The 27023-nt window shown below is 42.8% G+C and overlaps 1 protein-coding gene across 1 annotated transcript in view; it reads right to left on the reverse strand.

Moving 5' to 3' along the window:
* Positions 1-858: 858 nt before the first annotated feature.
* The window catches only part of LOC148899646 (protein crumbs homolog 2-like), a 97497-nt gene continuing 71332 nt past the window's right edge, over positions 859-27023 (reverse strand). Inside the window, exon 13 of the mRNA XM_088995034.1 lies at positions 859-949. Coding sequence (XP_088851160.1) covers positions 911-949 — 39 coding nt within the window. The 3' untranslated portion in view covers positions 859-910. The remainder of the gene's footprint in view (positions 950-27023) is intronic.

The raw sequence follows: 27023 nt of genomic DNA on the forward strand, positions 1-27023 counted from the left end.
ACACCAATCTCTCCAATGTGTCACACAAAACCCATATTACTGCGAAAGCAAAAATGCACACTCGACGCATTATATATACATAAACACCTCAGAGGCTTTAATAAATTAATTTGAAGCCAGCGACAAATATTCCACTAAAAGATACACGCACACACACACACACACACACACACACACGCACACACACACACACGCACACGCACACGCATTCGCGCGCGCGCGCACACACGTGCACACTCGCGTCAAAGCTATAAACTACTCACTACTTTCACAGTGGATAATGAATGGAGGGTGTGTAGTTGGACCCAACTGGAAGGAAAGAAGAGTTTAATCGTGTTTCTTTCCATCAGCTCCCCCTGATCCAAATCGCCGGGCCAGTGTCAGGGCTTCAAAGATGTTTACTAGCACCACACTGGCATCCAGAGGCCGTCTTGAGTGCTGCACGCATTCAGCCATAACGTCGTCACTCTCCTATCCCAATCATCCTGATTCCTGACTGTTCGCAGTACAATACCCACGCGTATGTTGTATTTTATCCAGCACGTTAAGTTTGAGTTGTCTTCACCTGACCATAAAGTGCAGATAAACCGCTGAGAATTGTGGAAAATGAATAATGTTCAAAATAAAAGTTTGAATACAGGCATTCTGGTGCAATGGTCCAGTGGTGACAGTGTTGTATTCATCGTGCAGAGGTTTTGGGTTCAATCCCCGGTCCGGCCTCCCTGTGTGGAGTTTGCATGTTCTACCTGGGCCTGCTAGGGTTTTCTCATGGTCCTGCAAGTACCTCCCACCTTCTGAAGACATGCATGGTCGGGTATTTGAACATTCTAAATTATTCTGTGTGAGCAGGTGGTTGTTCGTCTCTGCGTGCCGTGTGATTGGCTGGCAACCGTTTTGGGATGTCCCCCACCTACTGCCTGATGACGGCTGGGATAGGCTCCACCAACGCCTAAATTGAGTAGAACGGAAAATGGATATATGCATGAAAGGACAACCGACAACCCGGACAAGTTGCATCCATAATTTGAAAAATGACTTCTACTGGATGCATTTTACAGATTCCACCACATATAGCTATATTTTACGTTTTAAGACTCGCGCTGAATATTCAGGAATTCTTGTTTTTGAGTTGATGACGATGCCTGAAGTGACGTCACATTTTGAACACCCCTGACCAGGAAAGCAACACATAATGCATTTTGGGTACTTTTTTTCGTCTGAAAACACAGTGTTGATTGCGAAATTAGAAGGAAAACTACATAAATAACGCGATGGTGAATTGTTGTTTATGACAGCCAATTGTGGTACCACGCATAAAGAATGTGTAAGTTTACACAGATTTCCAGCAGACAAATCAGCCCATTTCAAATGGAGCTTGTGCACCATCTTGTGCATTTTTGCGGCGCTACATTGAGTCCAGACGGCTCGAATTGATACGGAAGGACTTCTGTAATCGATTGCAAACATGTATGCTTTCCACTTCAGAACTATTTGAATCATATTCATAACTGGATGAGAAACAAGAAAGCATCTTCTCCGAATCTGAACTCTGAAGCCATTGTTTTGATTCTGGAGCAAGGGAGTGTGTGACCAATAGTGAACAAGGGGCCCGGACTTTCTGAATCTGCCCAGTTCCGACCTCATTTTGTGGCAGTTTTGGGACACTTTAAGTCATTTTTATTGGTGTTTTGCATTAAACTAAAAAGATCAGCCTGTGTGTTTTGGGTATTTTAGATGCTATAAAACGTTTTTCTGATGTCAGTTAGGAAACAAAAAAACGGTGTCGGTTCTCTTTTAAGTTTGAATGCAAAAGGAGACTGTCACGGTTTGCAAGGTGGTGATGGCGGGTGCGGATCCCAAAAAGCAGGCAGGAGGGAGCAGGAGGTTGTATTTGAGAAATTGTATTAAAATAAAGTCAGCAGGAACAAAATGTAAAACATCAAAACCATCTGAATGGAAAAAATAAAAAGTATCAAAAAAAAACAAGATTAAAAGTCCGCCAAGATTAAACAAACACATGCACTGCACACAGTGCATACAATTGCATCCAACAGCATACAATGTGTTCAATAGCATTCTATGACATTTAACAATTACCTGACACCGAATGGTCGTGCCAGGTGTCCTTTTGAGTGTGACTGATTGGAAACGACCGGCACCTGTGCAGGTGCAGGCGGGGCCGACAGCGCCACCCGTTGGTCGCCAACCAAATCATGACAGAGACTGGTTGTTTTTGAGTTGATTTGTACAATGCTTTTGTGTTTCAAGCTTGAACATGACAGAGATATGCGAAACGCTATGTATTTTGTTTGGATGCCACTTGATGGGGATTTTCCATCCTTGATCTGATTGAAGAGAAATGGAAAAAAAGTGTTCAAGTTGTTTAGGGTGGGGAAATAACAATGCGTATAGCCTCAATCGGACATTGATTGACGGCCATTATGTTTTAGCCAAAGTTGATAGGCTCGCATTGGGGTTGGGCGGGCTTAATAAGCAGCGGAGAAAGTCTCGGCAAACGAAACACCAGAACAACCCACGTATGAGGCATAGTTGATGTGCCCTCTGTAGACTACTCGAAGAGATCAATGATTATTTCAGCACTTTTAGTTTGTCATAAACAGTGTTATTTCTGAAGTACTAACTTACAGCAATGGGATTCCGTGTTTTTTTTTTTTTTTTGTTGTTGTTTATAATCTTAAGCAAATTCCGTGTCGAGTCCCCTATACTGCTTAGAAATTAGTTCTTACTGTTTTTATTAAGTTAACCTCAGCACTTTCTAAGGAAATTATGTGTCTTTTAATTTTAGTTTAGAATTCTGTGTAGATTTACATTCATTGTAAATCTTTATCTTTATCTTCACCAGGGATGGGAGGGGGCGATTTTGCTACTGGAGTCTATCCCAGCTATCTTGGGGCAGGAGCACATCCTGGACCGGGTAATAACAAATTGCAGGGCACTCAAAAAAACAAACAAAACAGTGATATTCCACCTCGTGGTCAAAACTAAAGTTTGCAGGTTCGACTTTGACTACTCTGGAATATAACAAAGTAAATGGCTATGACAGCATTCTTCAAAAAACATCCGTTATCTAGCTTGTCTTCTTGATCTGCCTCAATAATGTAATGCATTTAAAATGAAAATAGGGGTTTTCTCAGTGATTTTTAAATGACATTAAAATAGATTAATTAGATCAATTAATTACAGACCACAATTAATTGATTGCAAATGTATTTGGATCACTGGATATCACTAGTCAAACCAACGTTAACTCGAGTTTTAACAGCTGTTCCTTTTCATTTGAGCTCTTTGTAAACTGATTAAGAGGTGAAGTTATTTATATGTTGAACCTTTACAATATCAAAAAGTAGTTCAGATACATTACATTCTTATTGACAATGTTTATATCTGTTTGATTATCTCCAAAAGGCCGCACACAAAAACAAAACAAAACAAAATGAAAAAAAAAAAAATCCCCAAAACAGTTTACAAACTCTTAAGCGGAGATTTAAATTCCACTTTTCAACTAAAAGAATAAGTACACACACAAGAGAAGATCATCTTGCGGATGTTGCACACAGCAAAGTAACTTTCTTGTTTTTTGTCTTTTGGGAATGTCCTGGGAGGCCTATAATTCACGAGCAAGTTGTTATAGCTGTTAAATTGGGCTTTGGAGGCAGGGTAAAATTGTGGATAACAGACGCTATGACACTGTATTGTGCCGTTAATTGGAATTAATATTGGTTGGAAAACAAAAATCCATGGCTCGCTGAACTGTAGCTATGGTATCTGACATTTTTAATCATGTGTTTTAATTTTGTTCATTGAAAATGGCTTCACATAAAAATGAACAGAAACACTAAAATGTTTGGGATCCTGACTTAATATAAAAATAGGTTTGTGTGTGCAATGTACATTGTCAAAATGTCACTGCAAAGTAAATAAAAATTTTGAGAATAATTTATCCTTTGAAGCAGCACTATTAAATACTGTATACATGAAACACATTCCTGTCCTGTTTGAATGTACCAGAGAAAACTAAGAGAAAAAAAATATTATAATACTGATATAATGTTTAGGAAGTCAATTTCTACAGGTTTACAGCTCCGGAAATGTGATATGATTGAAAATACTGGTGCAACCACCCAAAATAATGATAAAAGTGCAACCAGTGTGTTGTCACGTTTTCCTTAAATACAACATGGGATCAAGGCACCAAGATGAGACAACAGCAAATGACGTTAAATGGAAACCATTTTATTTTTACTTCCTTCAATTATGTCACACACAGGGGTGTTTCTAGGCATAAAGCTCTCCTCTGACACACACACAGACACGCACACACACACACACACACACACACACACACACACACACACACACGCACGCACATGCATGCACACGCATACACACACACACCCACACACAATCACAAACGCACGCACACACAAACACACACACACGCATACACACACACACACACACACACACACAAACGCACGCACACACACACACACACACAAAACTTTATCTCTTTGTCACAGGTGAATAATTAATGAATCAGCGCAGAATTAATAAATCGTATTAGTGTTCGCTTCGAGACAACATGAAAAAAAATACAGATTTTGCAAAAAGCCACATACTCCGTGCCAAACCATTTTAAATTTGCAGATACCATTTACAGTGAGAGCACCCTGCCCTTAGACATGAAAAGAAAGTCATATCTGCAATCCATGCGGTTCTTAATACCGTAGTCAGATATGAACACGGGAACTGGAGATCTGCCTTCTTCCTTAGTGGCCAAGTAAACGCAAAGGTAATTAAGGCACATTTGTCTTCAAGGATCTCTTCATTGGTCCTTTGACATTTTATATAAAAATAAATCAAATAATAATGTGCCTAAGTAATCAATAGAAGCTCAGACCCCGCTTGTCGTGTTTAGATTCTGTCTGTGTTCCAATCACTACAGCTTCCTCACAAAAAAATGAAATAATAAGCTAGTTAGGTTAATTGATTATTTTACATTGCCAATAGGCGTGAATGTCAGCACGACTGTTTGTCTAAACATGCCCTGAAATTAACTGCAATTGTCCAGTGTAGCTGGCTTTCAAGTCAGCTGGGAGAAGCTCGACTTGGACTGGTTTCGAAAACAGATGGGGAGAATGTTTTTTTTTAAGAATATGAAAGTTTAAAGCTGATTTTAAAATAGAACGCATATTTTCGAGTCTAATGGTTGAAATTTCAACATGCACGCGAGCATGTGGACACACACACACACGCACACACACACACACACACGCACACACACACACACACCTGCACACACACACCCCCATACACCCCCCGATATACACACACACACACACGAATCCAATAAGATATCTCCCTTGGCAGTGTGCTGTGGGAGCTGGTCAGCAGCATTCGTCAATTGATTGAGCACAGAGAAGGAGTAAGCGGAACATGCCGCAGGCCAAGAACAGCAGAGGAGGTGAAGACCTATTGGAAATCACTTCAACATGAGCAGTTCAGCCCCACATGGCCAAACGCATTCAGACAGCAGTCACAGTCATGAGCAAACTGCCCCATTGCCAGCACACATTTTATCAGGCCATTTTATAGAATTGACTTTGTACACTTCATTTACCATTTGGATTTTTAACGCTGACTACGCCCTCTTCATTTTTTCTTCCACTTCTCCTCCAAACAAATCGAAATAATATTTGCAAAGAATATTTGCAAAGCATCCCATCATCATCATTCATCATCCCACTTTGACAAGGCACAGAATTAGTCAGTCAATACACAACTTGTTAAAAAACAGAAGGTCATTCTAAGGTTCCACAGCAAACCTTCTTTAATTTCATCCAAAGGAAGCAACAAAACACCACAGTTAAAAGATACACCGTGGGGATTTTGGTTTGCATCTGAGGTCAAATGTGCTCCTCAGCAATGGACGAAAGTGATAATAGTACCACACTTTTTTTTCTTCATGAGAAAAAAAGAAAGCAATTTGGGAAAGGTATTTATTTGTTTCAAATGTACAGCACGGCAGCGTTGAATCGTAACACGGGGTTTTTGAAAGGCTAAATTGTTACATTTTCATCCACCAGGCGTCATTTGTTTACCACATATTTTTTCAACTAATCATCCAACTGTCACGTCCGCTCGAGGACTGGTGACAGGACTCGAGGGACGAAGGAAAGTAGCAAGGGGTTGGATCCAAAATACACGGTGGAGACGGAAAGTTCAAGACAGGTTTTTACTGAGACTCGCAGGGCAAACAGGAAATCAGGCAACCGATTAGACGAGCGGACCAAACCTGCGTACTGCTGGGAGACAGGGAAACTACGGAGAATTGCGGCTTGGAATTGAAGCAGATTTATGTGGAACAGGAGATGTGAGACAATCTCTTTTCGTCAATGGATGCTACAGCTGCGTGTTTGCTTTCAACATTTAGCTTGTAGTCGACGTGCACATTCCACCATGATGTCCCTGATCCACTGGTGGAAAGATGCTTTGATCCTCTCCTCTTTCATGTAGAACTGCTTCATGTCATCACAAAGAGGGTACAGCCTGTCCTGAAGAATGAATGTCTCTCTGTGTCTTTGATTTGTCATATTGTCTCTATGCTGTTATATTATTTGTTATTTAGTTTTTTTTGTTCTTTTGACATCAAGACGGCGCCGCGAGAGTGGCTGCCTTTCCAGCAGCTCATGTATTTTGTTTTTCTACTTTCATTCCTTTCATCACTTTGCCGCTGTGAAATGTAAATTTCTCCACTGTGAGACTAATAAAGGCAAATCCAATCCAATCCAATACACCGGCGCGGACCGAGCGGGAATGGGTGGTTTTTATAGCCAGAAGGCACAATCAAGGGAATGAGAAATAGGTGAGTGAGTCTGGAGAGCAGGGAAGGGAGGGGCACGCTCCTGGCGCTGAGGAGGATGTGACACCAACACGCTCAGGTCATGACATGTCAAAGCAAGATCTGATCGGAGAGGATATCAAAATCAAGAATATTGAGACGGCTGGGGTCAAAGATCAAATTGATACCTCCTACAAGTGCCTGGGTGTTACTCTCAACAACAAACTCAACGGGTCTACCAACACGGATTCCGTAATCAAAGGGGGACAGAGTCGCCTCTTCCGACTCAGGAAACTGAGGTCTTTTGGGGTTCAGGGGTCACCCCTAAAGACTTTCAATGTGATAGAACGGTTTTAGACCATCCACTATGGAATTGTCTGCTGGTCAGGCAGCATCACCACCCGGGACAGGAAAAGACTGGAGCCTCTGGTCAAGAGAGCCAGTTCTGTCCTGGGCTGCTCGCTTGACTCTCTGGGGGAGGTGGGCAACAGACGGATGCTAGCAAAACTAAAAGCAATGATGGACAGCCCCTCTGACCCCTTCCTGCCCACCCTGACAGCACTGGGTAGCTCGTTGAGCCAGATTCTATTACACCCACGCTGCAAGAAGGAGAGATACCGCTCTTGTTCCTACCGACTGCTGTCAGACTTCTTAAAAATCACATGTATATGGATAAATAAAACTGGACTCTTGTACTGTAAATAGCACAGCCACCTTATGTTAATGCAATCTTCTTTTCCTTTCGGCTTTTCCCTTCAAGGGGTCGCCACAGCAAATCAGTGTCCTTCATCTTTAGAGGTTTGATCCGCATGTTTGTTTTGGCCAAGCCTTTACGTCGGGTGCCCTCCCTGACACAACCCTCTGTATTTATCCGTGCTTGGGACCGGCACAAGAGGAATTATGTCCCTTTGTGGCTACAGAACAAGCAACTCGCTCGGTAAAAGGATTGTTGCGTCACACGAGTGTATGATTTTGAAGTGCGCCTTTCAACACTTTCATGTCTTTCAATTCCTTGATCTCCTTGATGTGCGTATCACCCTGACGCGTAGCACACGCTTGCAAATGGTATAAAAGGAGCTGTCGCGGGACAGAGAGATGGGGCGAACCACGGGGCAGAATAATCTCCGACTCATCTCGGACTGACGCCCGGCTTACGCCGGGCGTCGGACGGATATCACGGCACGACTTGCTCGACTCCACGCCGCGATCAATCTCTGCGCGTCACCTGCCTGGGAGATCTGACAACGAACCTACTTACAAATAAAGAGAACCATCAAACTCTTTAGGTTCTATAACACAAAAGGGTCATCGGCGCAGCAACATTCAAAAAAATCAAAAACTATACTCACTATTTGATTACAATGCTTTTGATGCAATACAGCTACTGCATATATCAATACGCCTTTTCTTTGACACTTGCACTATATACAGTTTTTTATGAAACATTTTGCATAGTTACAGTATACACATCAGTCTGATGACATTTTTTGTTATGCTTAGAATATCTTGTTTTTGTTGTTTTTTTATCCTTTCACCCGCCACCCCCTTTCAAATTGCTGCTGTGGACTGCATATTTCCTCATTGTGATACGATTAAAGTATAATATCAGAATCTGATTTATATTCAGATTCTGATTTTTTTTAAGCTTCACTGGAATATGAGAAGAGACCTCCTTGTTGAGTCCTCTTTGTTGTCTGGTTGTAATCATGTTAGATTTACAAAGTGATCGACACAGAAAGCAATTATATTCACCTATCTATTCTCCATGAATATGGTGAACGTATTTTACCCACGGGTTAATTTTCTTCACTGTTTGCAAGGTGGTGATGGACCCCCGAAAAAGCAGGCGGGAGGGAAGAGCAGGGTGTATTTGACAAATTGTATTAAATAAAGTCAGCTGAAAAAAATCTCAAACAACAAAGTAGCAAAGAAAACCATGAGTAAAAAAATTACAAGATCAAACAAATAATCACCTGACACTGAATGGTCATTCCGGGAGTCCTTTTAACCGCCACTTATTAAAACGATCAAATCCAATCATAAGAATTGTGATGCTTAATCAGATGCCGCTCTCTAATTAAGGAAAAAAAGGTAAACTATTATTTTTTTTATGCGAAAGATTGAATAGTGTCAAATTGACCCCCTAATCAATAGGAGGTTTAAATGAGGTTTAAATGACGTGTTTGTTCCCGCCTTCCTAATTTAGTTAGACGTGATTATATAATGACACATTGTGTGTGTCATTGACACACACACAAGGCGTCACTTACATAGTACACAACATTTTTTTGGGAGTGGGAGTGCACGTTAGTCAACAGCATGCTTTGTGCATATGTGTGTTACATCACAAATGTGTTTTTCACAAGAAATATTTGTAATGCGAATAAGTACATAAAACAATCAGATTTAAAAAACAATCAGCAATCAATCGCGACAAAGTGAGCCAAAGAGATGATGGAAGGTGTTTTATTTAGTTACATTTGAAAAATAGTGCTCCAAATTTGTCCCAATATCACCATCCATCACAAAATTGACTGCAGCAGACCAGCACATGGAACAAACAAAAAGTTTATAGAGTGTCTGAATTTGTTTATAAGACTTATGCTCCATTATTAGCCATGGCATAAAAAGTTAGACATATTCTGCAAATTGCTGTTCATTATTCCATACAGATCACAGTGCTCTAATTGGCAAACACAGTTCAGAACATATTAAAGCAAACTGACCCAAATAAAGTATGCTCTTTTCATTTTTCTTTTTCTACCATCACGTTTTATGCATAACTAACTTTTATGGCACCATCCATGCTGGCACTTCCAATGCACCTGAGCACGCAGTTTTTCCTGAGGTGTGGAACACTTGCGGTTTGTGATCTTGCAACATGACAAACAAACTGCCTTGCTCTTGCTTTTGTTGTCATGTTTGAAAACATTCATATTTGTTTTAATATATCACGTGAAATCTGCATTTGTACGTATCTCAAGTTGTACCAGTGGATGTGTGTGTGTGTGTGTGTGTGTGTGTGTGTGTGTGTGTGTGTGTGTGTGTGTGTGTGTGTAAAAGGGTAGCAGTAGTGGAGCAGTCACCCTAAGCCTTTTACCAACTGATATTTTATGTAATGAGCAAGCAAACATTACATTCGGCCAACGATGATGACATAGAATTACGGCACACATGCTGTGCTCTAGAATTATTATTATTATTATTATTATTATTATTATTATTATTATTATTATTATTTTTTATGTTGTTGCAACCCTATACCCAATGGACTGTGAACTCTCTGTGTGTGTGTGTGCATGTGTGTGTGTGTGTGTGTGTGTGTGTGTGTGTGTGTGTGTGTGTGTGTGTGTGTGTGTGTGTGTGTGTGTGTGTGTGTGTGTGTGTGTGTGTGTTAAGACTTCCACTTTTGACAGTACTCACGGTTGCACCTGCGTTCATTAATTTGTCAAGTGAATAAGGGTTAAGATTTGGTCAATATGTGTATTTTCGAAATGTTCTTGTATTGAATTTACGCGTTTGCTAGTAGCAGAAGATGAGAAGGTTTCTTCAGCCGTCATCTGTACAATTTTGAAGGTTTCGGACGTTTCGCCTCCTATCCAAGAGGCTTCGTCAGCGAACTAAAGTCTGACTGGTCGTATCAGCCCTATTTATATATCCCTAATGTCCAGGCATAGTGGCGCCAGACACAGCTATGATAGGTCCCTACTCTCAGGTTGGGGGGAGCAGAGGACCCCTCCCTGTGGCTCCACTGATTGTTCCTACATTCCTGACTAATGACTGGCCTATTTCCCCCACTCCCACCGGTATCACCTCATCAGCATTACGAATGTTGCCTAACCTGTTTTGCCTAAGCAGGCTATTGTATGAACGATCCAAATTGAACCTCACCCCACCAGACCGGTTTAAAGAAGGATAAATTAGCTGACTTAAAGAACCACCTCAGATTCAATCTTAGATGTAGACAGAGCCGGTTAATTCCTAAATGCTTGAAGCAAGCACCCCTGGAACCCGGATATTTAGCCGATAAAATGCAACAAAATTATACTAGGAAAATACTAAATTTGCGAATTAGGAGACTTAACATAGAGATAAAAAACAAACAGTCAGAAATAGAAACTTATTATCAGCGATTACAAACTAAACTCTATCAGGAAGTGTGTGAATTTACTAAATCCGGTTATATGAGGCACCACAGCAAAACCAAAGAGAGACAAATGGATAAATTTCAAAAATTACTTTTACTGAAACAATCTCAGCTACAGGTAAACACGCGAAAAATTAGGAATGAACAGATTTCAAGGGAGAATTGGATCAAAAATTTGTCATACAGAGATCTCTCAGAGACAGAAAAGGCCGTACTAACCAAAGGTTTAAATTTCTCAGTGACTCCTAAAACGATACCTACAATAGATTATATCACAGCTACTGAATCGGCTATTAAAAATAAAAAACTTTCATATGCAGAGGCAGATGATCTGCGCATTAAAATATCAGCCCTTCTCAGTAGTGCCAAACTTCCTCCGTCCAACATAACATTAGAAGAGAGAAAGGCGTTAACTACTCTACAAAAAGACAAAAATATTACTATTTTACCAGCAGACAAGGCCAGATGCACAGTGCTTCTCAACACATTGGATTATGAAGACAAAATAAATAGGTTAATCAGTGATTCTAACACTTATGACCAACTAAAAAGGGACCCTTCCAATAGATACAAGAAAGAAATGATAGACTGTCTCCAAGTTAGAGAAAGGAAAACATATAGACAAACAGATGTATTTTAGATTATACCCGGGAGAGGCCACGCCATGTATCTATGGCCTGCCAAAAATACATAAAGGGTTCCCCCTCAGACCCATTGTTTGTAGCATTGACTCCTCTACATACAATGTAGCCAAATATTTAAAAACTATCTTAGCTCCGTTGGTTGGTAACGCAGAATATCATGTAGAGAACACCACAGGGTTTGTAGAGAGGATCAAAGACCTCATATTGGAACCTGAGGAAACTTTGGCATCATACGGTGTGACTTCTCTCTTTACATCTGTCCCAACCCCAGCAGCAGTCTCAGTGGTGAGGACGAGCCCGCTGGCGGATGTTTCTCTGCATGAAAGAAGCAAACTTAAACCGGATCACATCTGCCAATTATTGGAAATCTGCCTTAATACTACGTATTTTCAATTTCGGGAGACATTTTATAAACAAATTCATGGTTGTGCTATGGGCTCACCAGTTTCACCCATAGTGGCTAATCTTTACATGGAAGAGATGGAGAAACAGGCCTTCACATCCTTCCCGGGGACAAAACCTCGACACTGATTTAGATATGTGGACGATACTCTTGTCATAATTAAAAAACAAGAAATTCAATCTTTCACAGATCACCTCAACTCGGTAGACATCAACATTAAATTTACTTGTGAAGACATTAAAGAGAACCAATTCGCCTTCTTGGATTGTAAAGTAATTATAAAAGAGGACAGAGCGCTAAAAACAGAAGTCTTTAGGAAGGCTACGCACACTGACCAATACTTACTTTTTGACTCTAACCACCCTTTACAACACAAACTAGGAGTTATCAGAACCCTCCAGCATAGGGCTAAACTAATACCAACTAGCATTGAAGGTAGAGAAAAGGAGTCAAAGCATACCAGGAGAGCACTCACTAACTGTGGGTACCCTCAGTGGTCATTTAACAAATGTCAGAAAGAAAGAATAGGGAATGAAACCAATAATTCTCAAGATACAAAAAGGAGAGGAGTAGCAGTACCTTACATTGCAGGAGTTTCTGAAAAAATTACAAAGAGTCCTTTGGCAACATAAAATTCCAACTTATTTCAAACCGATAAACACGTTAAGGCAAAAATTAGTGCATCCATAAGATAGGCTACCAAATGAAAAACAAAGTAATGTAGTTTATTCCATACATTGTAAGAATGAAAATTGTAAAGAGCAGTACATTGGGGAGACTCAACAAATTCTCAAAAAAAGACTTTATCAACATCGCAGGAATAATACAAGTGGGCCTCAATCGGCAGTACATTTGCACCTAAAAGCTAGCAACCACTCATTTGATGACAATGAGGTTAAAATCTTAGCGAAAGAACAAAGATGGTTTGAAAGGGGGGCAAAAGAAGCGATTCTTATAAAACAACAAAATCCTTCTTTAAACCGGTCTGGTGGGGTGAGGTTCAATTTGGATCGTTCATACAATAGCCTGCTTAGGCAAAACAGGTTAGGCAACATTCGTAATGCTGATGAGGTGATACCGGTGGGAGTGGGGGAAATAGGCCAGTCGTTAGTCAGGAATGTAGGAACAATCAGTGGAGCCACAGGGAGGGGTCCTCTGCTCCCCCCAACCTGAGAGTAGGGACCTATCATAGCTGTGTCCGACGCCGCAATGCCTGGACATTAGGGATATATAAATAGGGCCGGTATGACCAGTCAGACTTTAGTTCGCTGACGAAGCCTCTTGGATAGGAGGCGAAACGTCCGAAACCTTCAAAATTGTACAGATGACGGCTGAAGAAACCTTCTCATCGATGGACCACTCCTGTACGACTGAGAGCTTACACAGACGTAGTAGCAGAAGAGACTAAATGACAGATCAAAACAAAAAAAAGTTGTCTTGTTTTTTAGCCCCCTATTAAATAATGATTAGATGCACTTGTAGATGTTTTTTTCTGTTATCAGACCCATCAGTGAGTCAGGGGAGCTTCCAATAGCAGGTGTGTGATCATAAATAAGGTGCCTGCTGCCATGGCTACCAGTACAGGTGTGTGTTAGTGTGTGGTCCACCCCCTTAGGAGCTCGTCAGCTGTTGTTTCATGCGAGAGATTACATATCTTTATCAGGCAGTCGGATTGAGTGCTATTGATGTTACACACAAACACGCACACGCACATTCAAGCACCACGGATGACACCCGCTTTGGCCTTGTTACCTGCCCCTCCCCCCCACACACACACCTGCTACCCGCAGCATCAAATACATACCCGGTAAATATTGTGCAAGGCCATACATGTACCAAACTCCACCCATAAGATGTTTTATTTTTTTTTATATTTCCAACAACTTCAGTGAATTGAGACTACGATTGTGTAGTGCAGTGACGTGCGGTGAGGTTCATGGCTGGTGAGGCACTGACGGCATCATAGTCAGATTTACAAACATATTAACTCTACAGAGTAGTTTATTCACCATTTGATTGGCAACAGTTAACGTATTTTGTATAAAATTTCATGTCAGCATTCTTTATATATACAAACTGTAGCATAGAAAAAAATAATTGAAAAAAACGTTTTTATCGTGTTACCTTTAGTCCATGCGCCGCTCCTTCTGAAGAAAGGCATCGATAACTTCTTTGTAGAATCCTTCCTTATCTTTCTTCAGTTTTAAAAGTCTCTCTGTCTCAACGGAGATCACTGCCAGTGAAGAAAGTCGTCCTTGATCAGTCCTGTTCCGACTGTATGTTTTCAGTGCTGACAATGACAATCTCGTCTACTTCTACAGCAATAAATGGGGATGCACTGATCTCCTTTTTAATGTCATTTCTAATGACATCACCAACTGCTTCAATTAAATCGTTCTGTATTCTGTTTCACAGGCTAGAAAATACAGTGGATGTCCCAAAATGACTCACTAGCCTGTCATCTTTCTCAGCGAAAGCATGTAATAGTTCAACATAGTTGCCACGGTGAGCAGAGCCTTTACTTTCATCATTTCCACGAAATGCCAGCTGTTGTTTGGCAAGGAAGCAGGTGGTATTGATGAGATCTTTTAAAATCTCCCGCTTCTCCTTTACCTTAGCATTGTGGATGCTGATGTTGAGTCTTCGCTCATTTTTGATGAGGCTCCGTTATAAATTTTTCAGGTCGCAATATCCCATTTGAGTCCAGACATTGTCACAAGTTGAGAACAGAAGGCAGGAAAAGCAGAAAAGGCGGTTTCTTGCTGGACATCCACACAGCCAGCCTTTTCGTGTGTACCAGTCCGCCTGAAAAGAGCGATTATTGTGTCCCGTTGTCTGAAGCAAACCTTTTAGCTCCGGTGTTGGTCTTCCTTTAATTATTACCTCCTGCTTCGATTGAAAGTCCAGTTTAGAAAATTCTTTCAATTTAGATATGTAATCCTCCATTCTGAAAGTGAGGCCAAGCAACACGAAAAAATGACTGCAGGGTTGCACTTTACTTGCTAACTGTTTACTGTAGCTTTCTGTCTCTAATTCAATTATTCTGCAGACGTGGAGTAAGAAGTATCTCTGGAATCACAAGCGCCCCCTGCCTGTCATTAGGCGGGAGAACTGTTTGCCTCACCTACGCACAGCGTTTTGATAAAAATAAAACAAAATAAACACTGTAGTGCAGTGTTTATAATGTACAATGACTCTACATTATATACACCAGCTAAACTGTGGAAATTTAGTTCATATACTAAACGTGTTTGAACGCTTTAATAGCGATATGCAGAAGTACAGCAATGCGGTCTCACTGCAGAGCAAGCCAGCACAGTAAGCATAGTGATTGCGCAATCCATGGTGAGGATCAGCCGGCTGGTGCCTCACTGCTCGTCTCTACTTAGTATTTGAACGGTAAATGTGAAAATTCAGCGATTTTGAAAAAAATCTTAAAACGGTGAAGTTAAATGGACAAGAACTTTAAAGTACAAATCACTAAATACATATAACTGTTTAATTTATTTTTTCATTTGATATTTCCATGACAGCTTTCCATGATGACAGGTGAGGCACTGCCTCCCCTGCCTCCAATGACTGCACGTCACTGGTGTAGTGGTACATTCAGATAACGTGCATGTTTATAATTCCTCGTCTCACCCCTTGAATGATGTCCGTCCCCCATTTTAGGTCAGGTCCTGCATCCTCCAGAGGCCACGAAGCTTGAGGGTTCTGCGCCGTATCCGTGCTCTTCCCAGCACTGCGCTTTTCTGGACCAACATATCCAATGTTGTTCCCGGGATCTGTTGCAACCAATCGGCTATTTTGAGGGTCACTGCCCCAAGTGATCCGACCACCATTCCAGTCATTTTTTGTGTTGCTTGGCCTTATTTTCAGAATCGTGGATTACAAATCTAAATTGAAAGAATTTTCAAAACTGGACTTTCAATCGAAGCAGGAGATAATAATAGACCAACACCGGACTGTATAGCTCACAAACGGTGAGGGATGAATATAAATCTCCTCGACAGCTTCTCAGCTTTTTGGTGAAGAAGGATCTCATTGAAAGTCTTCCTGAAGCGACAAAGTTGCTCCAGCTCGTGCTCACTCTTCCAGCTACTACAGCATCAGTGGAGCGGTCATTCTCAGCACAAAAGACTGAAAACATACAGTCGGAACAGGACTGATCAAGGACGACTTTCTTCACTGGCAGTGATCTCCATTGAGGCAGAGAGACTTGGACTTCATTTATAAGTAAAGGTAACACGATAATAACGTTTTTTTTATTCTTTTTTTTCCATGTTACAGTTTGTATACAGGATATAAAGAATGATACAAGCGGGATGTAAATGAGGGCGAAAGGTTCCCATTCTCCTTACACCTGAAGTGCAGACATCCATGACGTTACTTGCCAATACTCGTCATGAATGTGGGATACTGCATGAAAACACATTATTTTTTGCAAGACCACAAGCTCCCAGTCACTTCAGAGGATCTGAAGTAATTTATCAGCTAGCCCTAAACTGCGGGCCAAAAAATCCAGAAGCATTGTCTTCCACAAAATTGAGAAAACACATGGCCACAATGTCCAAAGTTCTCAATTTAAAAGACAATGAAATGGACAAGCTGGCAGACTTCCTAGGCCATGATATCAGAGTGCACCGTCAATATTATCGGCTGCTGGAGGGGCATTGCAGCTTGCAAAAGCAAGGTACTCATCGCTCTGGAAACGGGAAGTTTGTCCAGTTTAAGGGCAAGAATTTGGATGAAATCAACATTGATCCCCATGGTAAGAACACATCTGCATATTTTAGGAAATAATTGCACCCATTTTTTTCTCTTCCAGCTGAAGTTTTTTCTATATATATATATATATATATATATATATATATATATATATATATATATATATATATATATATATATATATATATATATATATATATATATATCACAGCTGCGCGCCGGCATTCTATTCAGCCACTCTCGAACGTCACGTAAGTTATGTAAACGTTGCAGTTTTGGTTTTTTCATCCATGTACAGTATTTAATTGTGTTGCATCCAGATATCTTTATTGTTTGCAACAATCACTGTTTTTTCATATGATTGTACATGCTGGCGTTCGTGGCTTCGTGTGAATAGAACTTGACGATTTAGCATTGGTTGGTTGCATTTTTGAAAGGAAATAGTCATTAAAAAGTGTAAAGACGTTTTAATTTTATGCACAACTTTATTTTTCACTTCACTACTGTACAAAAAACATGTTAGATTACGCAATCCATGAACCCAATGATGAAATTACATGCCATAACAAAGATGCCGCATTTACGCCCCCCACCACCCACCCCCCCCCCCCCCCCCCCACCCCCCCCCCCCCCCCCCCACAGGATCGGATATATCGATACTCCCGGTTATATCGATATTTTTTCAGATTCCCTTGCGTATCGATATAACGAGACTTTACTGTATATATATATATACATATATATATATATATATATATATATATATATATATATATGTTGATACAGAAAATATGTCAATTCAGAACAATACTTGAAATACAATACGTGAATTTCTCCTCTGTGAGTCTAATAAAGTGTAATGTAATGTAATGTAATGTAATGTGATCTAATCTAATCTTGCACAAGTAGAGTGGGAGAAGGGACAAGCAGTCACTGATGCTGAGACAGCAACGTACCCACCCAAAATCCAGTTATGTGTTTGTTGTCGGGTATATTACAGACGGTCCACATATGTTGTGTTTTATTTGTATTTACAATAATAATAATAACAATAATATTAATAATAATAATAATAATATTAATATTAATAATAATAATAATACTTTACATTTAAGTGCCTTTCAAAGCTCTCAAGGACACTTTACAGTCACAGACAAGCATAGGTACTATAATAAATAAAATACAATCACAAATAGAATGCAATGAATAAAATACAATTATAAATAGAAACAAGAGACCTGTTTTTTGTGCAGGTAGGTCAGATGGGAAGATGCTGCTCGTCAAGAAGGTGCCTGTTCTACCACAGCAAACAAAAGGTAAACTGTTTTCTCTTGTTTCGTGACTGAGTTATCATCTGACAAGCAACAGTGGTAGGGGTCTATATACTGTATGGGTAGAGGAAATATGATACATTATTTTTGTTTTTGATTACCATAATGTATTGTTATCCTACCAAAAAATGCTCTATATCTCTTCCTCCTCATAACATTCTATGGGATATTTAGTATTGAACAACTTCAAGTTAACGTCGAGGGTGTATAGAAATCGGAATGGAATCTTTAAAATCATGTTTTCTCAGTAGTAAATAGATAAGCATTTCTTCATGTAATGTGAACCCTTCCAAAATAAATAATAAATTGATCCCACCAAAAAAAATCTGAATTGCATTCAGACCTGCACCATGACCATAGCACTGAAGTACATATTCCTTATTTTATACAAGTCAATATATGTATTGTGTGTTTACTACTAATAGGTAAATTGGATGGTAAGGCGGAGCTGGTGAAGATCTCTGAAGGTAAACTGTTATCTAGTGGCTTCTGAATGTGTTATCATTTGATGTATAAAAACTGCAAAACTGTTACAAAATAGACCAATGATGACAGCACTGGACTGTGTCTTAACTTTTGAAGGAATATTAATTTACTGTCCCATTTTACATAGGGAAGGAAGAAGTAAAAATTAAAGTAAAAAAGTGGACAGAAGAAGAAATCCACGCTGTGGAGAAAACCTTGATTGGCTCCATCAGGTCTCTCAAGGTTCCAGGCAAAGACGAATGCATGAACTGCATTAAGGCTTCACCAGAAGAATTGAAAGGGAGAACTTGGAAGGGAGTTTCGTGAAAAAACGCATTGATACATTAATGAGAATTTCCGCAAAACGCAGGTAAGGTTAGGTTCTAAACTAAAGTAAGGTTAGATTTGGCAGCTGGGATAATGCATTGTTTTTATGTCTGTATTTGTGTCATGCGCACTTGTTTCTGGAACATTTAAAATAGCTTTTATTTCAACATATTGAGTGTTTTTTTTCTTGAATATTTGTCGACTTAACTTCTGGACACACCAATTTTGTCCAGCACTTTTATTTCAATCTTGAACGTTTTACACGCAGTTGTTAATATGAAAACAATCTGTGTTTATTTTCTTATCACAATGTGTTGAATGTTTGAAATTTCAGGTTGATGTATTTCAATTATTAAAAACATCGGAGGCTGCCAATGAAATTGGTATGTGAGCAGTGTTAATTTAATCGATTCTCTTCAATCTATTTTATAAGATGGCGCCCGAGTAGGCAACCGTCAGCAAGTGCTCTCATGAGCCTTGCTTTTTTTGTTGTTTTTGTCTCGTTTTTGTGTTTTCTCTTGTCACTTTGTGTTGTTGTGCGTCGTGTGGAACGTATACGGATTGTTTTTCAGCATTTTTGGCCACGACATTCATCATGGAGGAGACTGTGCTGAGCAGTTGCGCCTTTTCGGCAGCATGAATATGCCAGTCCTGTTTTTGATTGTGAGGAAAGTCGGTGCCATTTGACTGTTATCGCTGGACAGCTCTGGGGTGATTGTGCTTTTTTGAGCCTGTAATAGGCAGAATCTTCACAGCCTCGCTTTGTTCAGCGGAAAGGTCGGTGCTGTTGGACAGTCTGTGGCTGGATGGATGCATGGCTTGAGGAACCCGCGATAAGAAGAAAGGAGCGTCAGCGCAGAGCGCCGATGCCTATGTGGAACTGTCGCGGCTTGGAATTGAAGCGGATTTATGTGGAACAGGAGATGTGAGACAATCTCTTTTCGTCAATGGATGCTACAGCTGCGTGTTTGCTTTCAACATTTAGCTTGTAGTCGACGTGCACATTCCACCATGATGTCCCTGATCCACTGGTGAAGAGACGCTTTGATCCTCTCCTCTTTCATCTGGAACTGCTTTATGTAACAAAGAAGGTATAGAAAGTGCTTAAGAATGAATGTCTCTCTGTGTTGTCATGTTATTTGTTATTTAGTTTTTTTTGTTCTTTTGACTTCAAGACGGCGCCGCGAGAGTGGCTGCCTTTCCAGCAACTTCTGTATTTTGCTTTTCTACTTTCATTTCTTTCATAACTTTGCTGCTGTGAAAAGTAAATTTCTCCACTGCGAGACTAATAAAGGCAAATCCAATCCAATCCAATAAATATGCAAGAAAAAGTATGTTTGTTCTACCAACTTAGATTGAAAATTGAGAAAATTAAAACATTGACATTTCGGTCCTATCTGCACAGGTTGTTAGTCAATATGTAATTAAAAGACGAGATATTTTCCATAGATTAAACATACAAATCTAAAAACTACACAGAGAGCACACCAAGTGTTGGAACTCAGCACATTTATGAAACAAAAATTCGCTGGCAGCACCAATGGGATGTAATTCACAGATAAACAATAAAGAATAGCACATTGAAAAGTCCAATACTGGTTGAAGTCAAACGTTTGGTTGTGACAGAACCTGGCAGACCAACATCTGGTGCTTGATTATTCTGTCGGATATCGTGTCAGAAAATGGGAGGGGTCTTGGACCCAGTTGTGCATGTGAACAAAATATTTCACAATTTAAGTGTTCAAAATTTAGAATTGTCAAAAAATATACGATCTTGGCTCCTGCAAAACACAATTGCTGACCTTACAGGCTCTAAATATTGTCTCTTGGAAAAATAAGTGCCACCTGCTGGTAGTTTTGGTTTGACATGATTCGTTAAGTCCCCACGGAGTTGCGAAAAACCTGGAAAAATTAAATCAAGAATTATGCCGTTTTAAAGTGATTTCTGAGTGAGCACAGGCTCAAAAAAATGTGGGTTTTATGAGTTTCATAAATGTTTTTTCATGTTTGAAATTGGGTTCCCACGGGTCAAAACTTTTTCACACCATGTCCCCACCATGTGGCAAAACGCGTATGCGTGTGTGAGTGTGCGTGCTTTCGTGCGTGCGTGCGTGTGTGTGTGTTTGTGTGTGTATGTGTTTGTGTGTGTATGTGTGTGTGTGTGTGTGTGTGCGTGTGTGTGTGTGTGTGTGTGTGTGTGTGTGTGTGTGTGTGTGTGTGTGTGTGTGTGTGTGTGTGTGTGCGTGTGTTTGTGTGTGTGTACATTTACATCCATTCCTTCCTTCTATTCTGGGCAGAGGGATTCTCTCCTGCTGGTGTAATTACCAAAATGAGCGTAGTGTTCCTCTAGTCTAGTCCTCCTTACCAAGGGTACACATTAACATTCACTACACATAGGAATACATACCAGTTCATATCAGTGAAATAGATATTCAGCTCTTCTCAGTAAGGAACAAGTTAGTACACTCTGCAGAAGTGCCCCAAACATATAGATTACTTAAATCCATTTCAGATGATACATCTGTGTAACATTAGAAGAGAGAAAGGCGTTAACTACTCTACAAAAAGACCAAAATATTACTATTTTGCCAGCGGACAAGGGCAGATGCACAATGCTTCTCAACACATTGGATTATGAAGACAAAGTAAATAGGTTAATCAGTGATTCTAACACTTATGAGCAACTAAAAAGGGATCCTTCCAATAGATACAAGAAAGAAATGATAGACTGTCTCCAAAAGTTAGAGAAAGGAAAACATATAGACAAACAGATGTATTTTAGATTATACCCGGGAGAGGCCACGCCATGTAGCCTAATGCTGATGAGGTGATACCGGTGGGAGTGGATCAAATAGGCCAGTCGTTAGTCAGGAATGTAGGAACAATCAGTGGGGCCACAGGGAGTGGTCCTCTGCTCCCCCAACCTGAGAGTAGGGACATATCATAGCTGTGTCCGGCGCCGCCATGTCTGGACATTAGGGATATATAAATAGGGCCGATACGACCAGTCAGACTCTAGTTCGCTGACGAAGCCTCTTGGATAGGAGGTGAAATGTCCGAAACCTTCAAATTTGTACAGATGACGGCTGAAGAAACCTTCTCATCATTTCAGATGATGTGTTTTTGTGTAATCCGGGTCCTCCGGTTTCCTCCCACACTCCAAAAACATGCATGGCAGGCAGATTGACTACTCCAAATTGTCCCTAGGTGTGAGTGTGAGAGTGACTGTTGTATGTCTTTGTGCGCCCTGCGATTGGCTGGCAACAAATTCAAAGTGAGATAGGCTCTAATAATAATAATAATAATAATAATAATAATAATAATAATAATAATACATTCCATTTATAAGTGCCTTTCAAAACTGGGGGCGGCTCGGACGAAGATATAGACAGCGTACCGTAGCGTAGTTGACAGCGTACCGTTTTCGCACCCGCTATCCTGAAGAAGGAAGTGGTGGGTGGAAGCGGGGAGGCGTGGCCCCGCCCCCAGTTGTCAATCCGAATGTGACAATCGGGGGAGGGAGTGGTGTGCACCGACGCCGAGGCGGAGCGGGTAGGATCGCCGCGACGCAAACAGTCGGCACCGCCACCTTTTTGAGACAGGGGACCTCCGTAAGCAGGGAGAGCGATTTTTGGAAAGCTCGCATGCGTAAGAAGCCGTGCGGATTTGGGTCTGCAGAAAGCGTGTGCGCTGACACAGTAATAAAGATCGATAATACAAAATATAAAATGATTAAAATGACACTAAAATTCATAAGTTGTATAAATGAACTGTCAACATTTTGGTATATAATGGTATTCAATAGAAAACATTGCTTAAAAACAGCAGATTGACATCGTATACTATCCTGTCGTATAGGAAATGCCAGCGTTTCGTCATTTGGTATGATCACGTGATCCACGCGTCAACCATTTTGAATGCTTTTTGATTTACGACCGTTTGACTTACGACGGTTTGGTCGGAACGGAACCTGGTCGTAACTCGGATGTTACCTGTATTAGTTTTGAATGGATTTGACTAATAATAACATAGTAAAAGTTACCTGTAGTATTTGCCACACTGCCACATGACGTCGCGGCAGTGTCGTAAAACAGGGTTGTGTCATGATCTGGTTGGCGACCAACGGGGGGCGCTGTCGGCCCCGCCTGCACCTGCACAGGTGCTGGTCGTCCCGATCAAATTGGCGACCAGCGGGTAGCGACGTCAGCCCTGCCGGCAGCCTCGCAGGTGCTGGTCGTTATAATCAATGACACTTAAAAAGACACCTGGCACGATCATCCGGTGCCGATTCATTGTTTGTTTGCTGCTTGGTTGCAGCATGCATTGTGTACGTGTTTGTTTAACCTTGGCGGACTTTTACACTTGGTTTTCTGTTGCTACTTTGTATTTTTTCCATTCAGATCATTTTGATGTTTTACATTTTGTTCCTGCTGACTTTATTTTAATACAATTTGTCAAACAACCTCCTGTCCCTCCTGCCTGCTTTTTGGGATCCGAACCCGCCATCACCACCTCGCAAAACCGTGACAGAATGAATCGGCCAACCATCGGATCCCGCAGGTACATCGGACCCGTCTCATTTCGACCCTGTGCCTGGCAATGCTACGTCCACGTTAGCGAAAGCCTCGTCGCGTTTGAATCGCGTCACTCGACGAGCCGCAACGTCCACGTAAACGTCCGGCCGAGACCTCCTTCCAGGTGGCCGTCCAGGGTGACCCTGGGTGACTGGCATTGTGCGCCGACGTCCAGCCACGCTGTCGTCGTGCATGACGAATTGAGTCTCATCCACGACGAGCCGTGCAACGTTCGCGTCAACGTCAGTCCGAGACCCCACTCACCGCTGGATCCCGGAGCGGCTCTGGACCCGTCTCGTTCCCCCGGAGCCGGGCAGTTCACGCCCACGTCGGCGTCCGGCCGAGACCTGGTCCCATACGGCCGTACGGGGTGCCATTCTGCGCCTGGCAGTCGACGTCCACGCAGAGCCATGCGCCGTCGCGTGAACGTGCGAGAGGGATCGCACTCACGCCCACGACGATCCGTGCCGCGTCTTCGTCCACCCCAGGCCGAGTCCCGTTCCCATCAGGCCGCCGCCCGTCGTATGCTGGAGAGGCAGCGGTTGCCCTCTCCACCGACCGTTCCCTGGCGAGTGGATCTTTTGGGAGACTGTTGGGACTTCTGGAAGCAGCCCCTTGAAGGGGGGGTACTGTCATGATCTGGTTGGCGACCAACGGGGGGCGCTGTCGGCCCCGCCTGCACCTGCACAGGTGCTGGTCGTCCCGATCAAATTGGCGACCAGCGGGTAGCGACGTCAGCCCTGCCGGCAGCCTCGCAGGTGCTGGTCGTTATAATCAATGACACTTAAAAAGACACCTGGCACGATCATCCGGTGCCGATTCATTGTTTGTTTGCTGCTTGGTTGCAGCATGCATTGTGTACGTGTTTGTTTAACCTTGGCGGACTTTTACACTTGGTTTTCTGTTGCTACTTTGTATTTTTTCCATTCAGATCATTTTGATGTTTTACATTTTGTTCCTGCTGACTTTATTTTAATACAATTTGTCAAACAACCTCCTGTCCCTCCTGCCTGCTTTTTGGGATCCGAACCCGCCATCACCACCTCGCAAAACCGTGACAGGTTGTTGACGGCAACAACAAATAAATATCTTGCACAGACAAGTCGTCTCTTCTCGTTCCTCCGACATAACATTGGCGACGAAGATGGACTTCCACGCAGCACCCCTCCCCTCGTTCCTCGCGCTCCACCAGTCCCGTGGTCCCGTTGGTATGACTCATTTACGACGTATCTGACGGCAACCAGACTAAACGAGGCAAGCGAAGCACGGCGAACGGCTATGCTAATACACAGCTTAGGTAGTGAGGGGCAGCGCATTTTCCGCTCTCTTGGACCCGCGCAGACATACAGGGATTGTGTCACTTTATTGGCCCGACATTTCGCCCCACCTCAGAGCGTCATTGTGCGCCGGATTGCCTTTCGTCAAAGACGGCAACGCACGGGCGAGCCAGTGCACCACTACGTGGCCGATTTGAGGTGTTTAGGGGCCCTCTGTAAATTTGGCCGCTTGGAGGAGGAAATGATTAGGGATCAACTCGCGGAACACACAATTGATCCCAAGCTACGGGAGAAACTACTATTGTCGCCTGATGACCTCCCACTATCGAAGGCTGTGGAGATGGCGTTCCAATTGGAGAACGCAGCACAACTAACGGCTCGGCTTGTGAACCCTCCCACACCTTCACACTCTCCCGCATTGGCACAGATTGTTGCTCCAACCTCGCCACTCCCAGAAGCCACCGCCACCTACGACTCCACCTCTGCATACGACAGTGCCGAGATAAATGTGGCCAGACGTCAAGGGACCAACACGCGCACGCCTTGTGCCAACTGTGGGTCTGCCTCGCACGCCACACGCGCGCCCGCTTGCAAGGCCACCGGACAACGATGCCAACGCTGTGGTAAAATGAACCATTTCTCCAGGATGTGCCGCTCCGCACCTATGTCGACAAACATATCATCCCGCTCCCTGGGCCGGTCGAGCCGGACCACCATCCACTCCCTGGGCTCCTGCGCTAAGCCATTTAAGTGGTGCACAGTAGAGCTGGACGGAGTGAGCTTGCCACTCCTGCTTGATACTGCAGCCTCCAAGTCGCTGTTAAACGTGTCTACCGTGCGCCTATTTCCTCGGCTCCCGATCAGGCCAACGCCGAAGACTTGTTTGGCTACGGCCACACCAGGATTGGCATGGTGGGCACTGCCACCTTCACGGTGCGCTATGGCTCAAGGACTCTCCCTGCTTTCACTTTCCAAGTGTCCCGTCACAGCGCCAACCTCTTGGGCTTCAACTTGTTTTGCGCACTAGGGTTTTCCATCAATGATAATGTGGGCGCCACAATTCTTACAGTAACTACGTCCTGGAGGCATCGTTGGCCATCGCTCTTTATGGGGTTGGGCTGTATAACTGCCTTCGACCATCAACCACTTCTTGACCCTACCGTGGCCCCCGTGATCCAGCCCCTTCGCTGTTTGCCCCTCGCGCTGCGTGACGACATTGCAGCCGAGTTACAGAAACTCCTTGACGCTGGGATCATCGAGCGGATTGACACATACCCTTGGATTTCAAACCTGGTGGCGGCGAAAAAAAAGACGGGCGGTTCGCAGCCCTGCGTCGACCTCAGAAGGCTTAACAAGGCAGTGATCCCCGATAAATACCCACTGCCCACAGCAGAGGAGTTAGCTGCCAAGTTCCATGGATCAACTGTGTTCACAAAGCTGGACCTGCGCCAAGGCTACCTCCAGGTTCCCCTGCACCCAGACAGTCGTAACCTTACAGCCTTTGTAACGCACATGGGGGTTTTCCGTTACACACGGATGCCTTTTGGCCTCAGCTCTGCCCCCAGCTACTTTCAAAAGATCATGGCCACCATCTTCGCAGGAATCCCAGGTGTGGTCGTGTACCTGGATGACATCGTAGTGCATGGTGCATCGGGTGACCAACATGATGGCCGCCTCGCCAAGGTGATGGATGTGCTGGCTCGCCACAACCTCACCCTAAATGGGGAGAAGTGCATCTTTTTGGCATCGGCTATTGAGTTTGTGGGTTTTCGCCTGACCGCCGATGGCCTGAGTCCAATACACTCAAACGTAGAAGCAATACTGCACCTGCCAGAACCCTCATGCCCCGCAGAATTGTCCTCTTTTCTGGGCATGACAGCCTTCTACTTGCGTTTCCTCCCAAACTACTCCGACACAACCACGCCACGTCGGGCCCTCCTAAAGCAGAACACCCTTTGGTCATGGACACCAGCATGCTCTGCAGCTGTTCGCCGACTCAAGACACAGCTCACCTTCCCACCAGTACTCGCCCATTTTGACCTAGACAGCCCAAGATTTGTGACTTGTGACGCATCCAACACTTCGGTTGGGGCTGTGCTGTCCCAGCACCCTCACGGGACGGAGCTCCCGATAGCCTTTGCGTCGAGGTCGCTCACTTCAACTGAGCAAAAGTACTCGGTCGGGGAGAGGCAGGCCCTAGCCTGTGTGTGGGCATGTGACAGGTGGCACATGTACCTGTATGGCCGTCACTTTACACTCCGCACT

The sequence above is a fragment of the Hippocampus bargibanti genome, linkage group LG04, assembly GCF_051943395.1.
Source record: "Hippocampus bargibanti isolate YZ-2025 linkage group LG04, ASM5194339v1, whole genome shotgun sequence".
NCBI lineage: Eukaryota > Metazoa > Chordata > Actinopteri > Syngnathiformes > Syngnathidae > Hippocampus > Hippocampus bargibanti.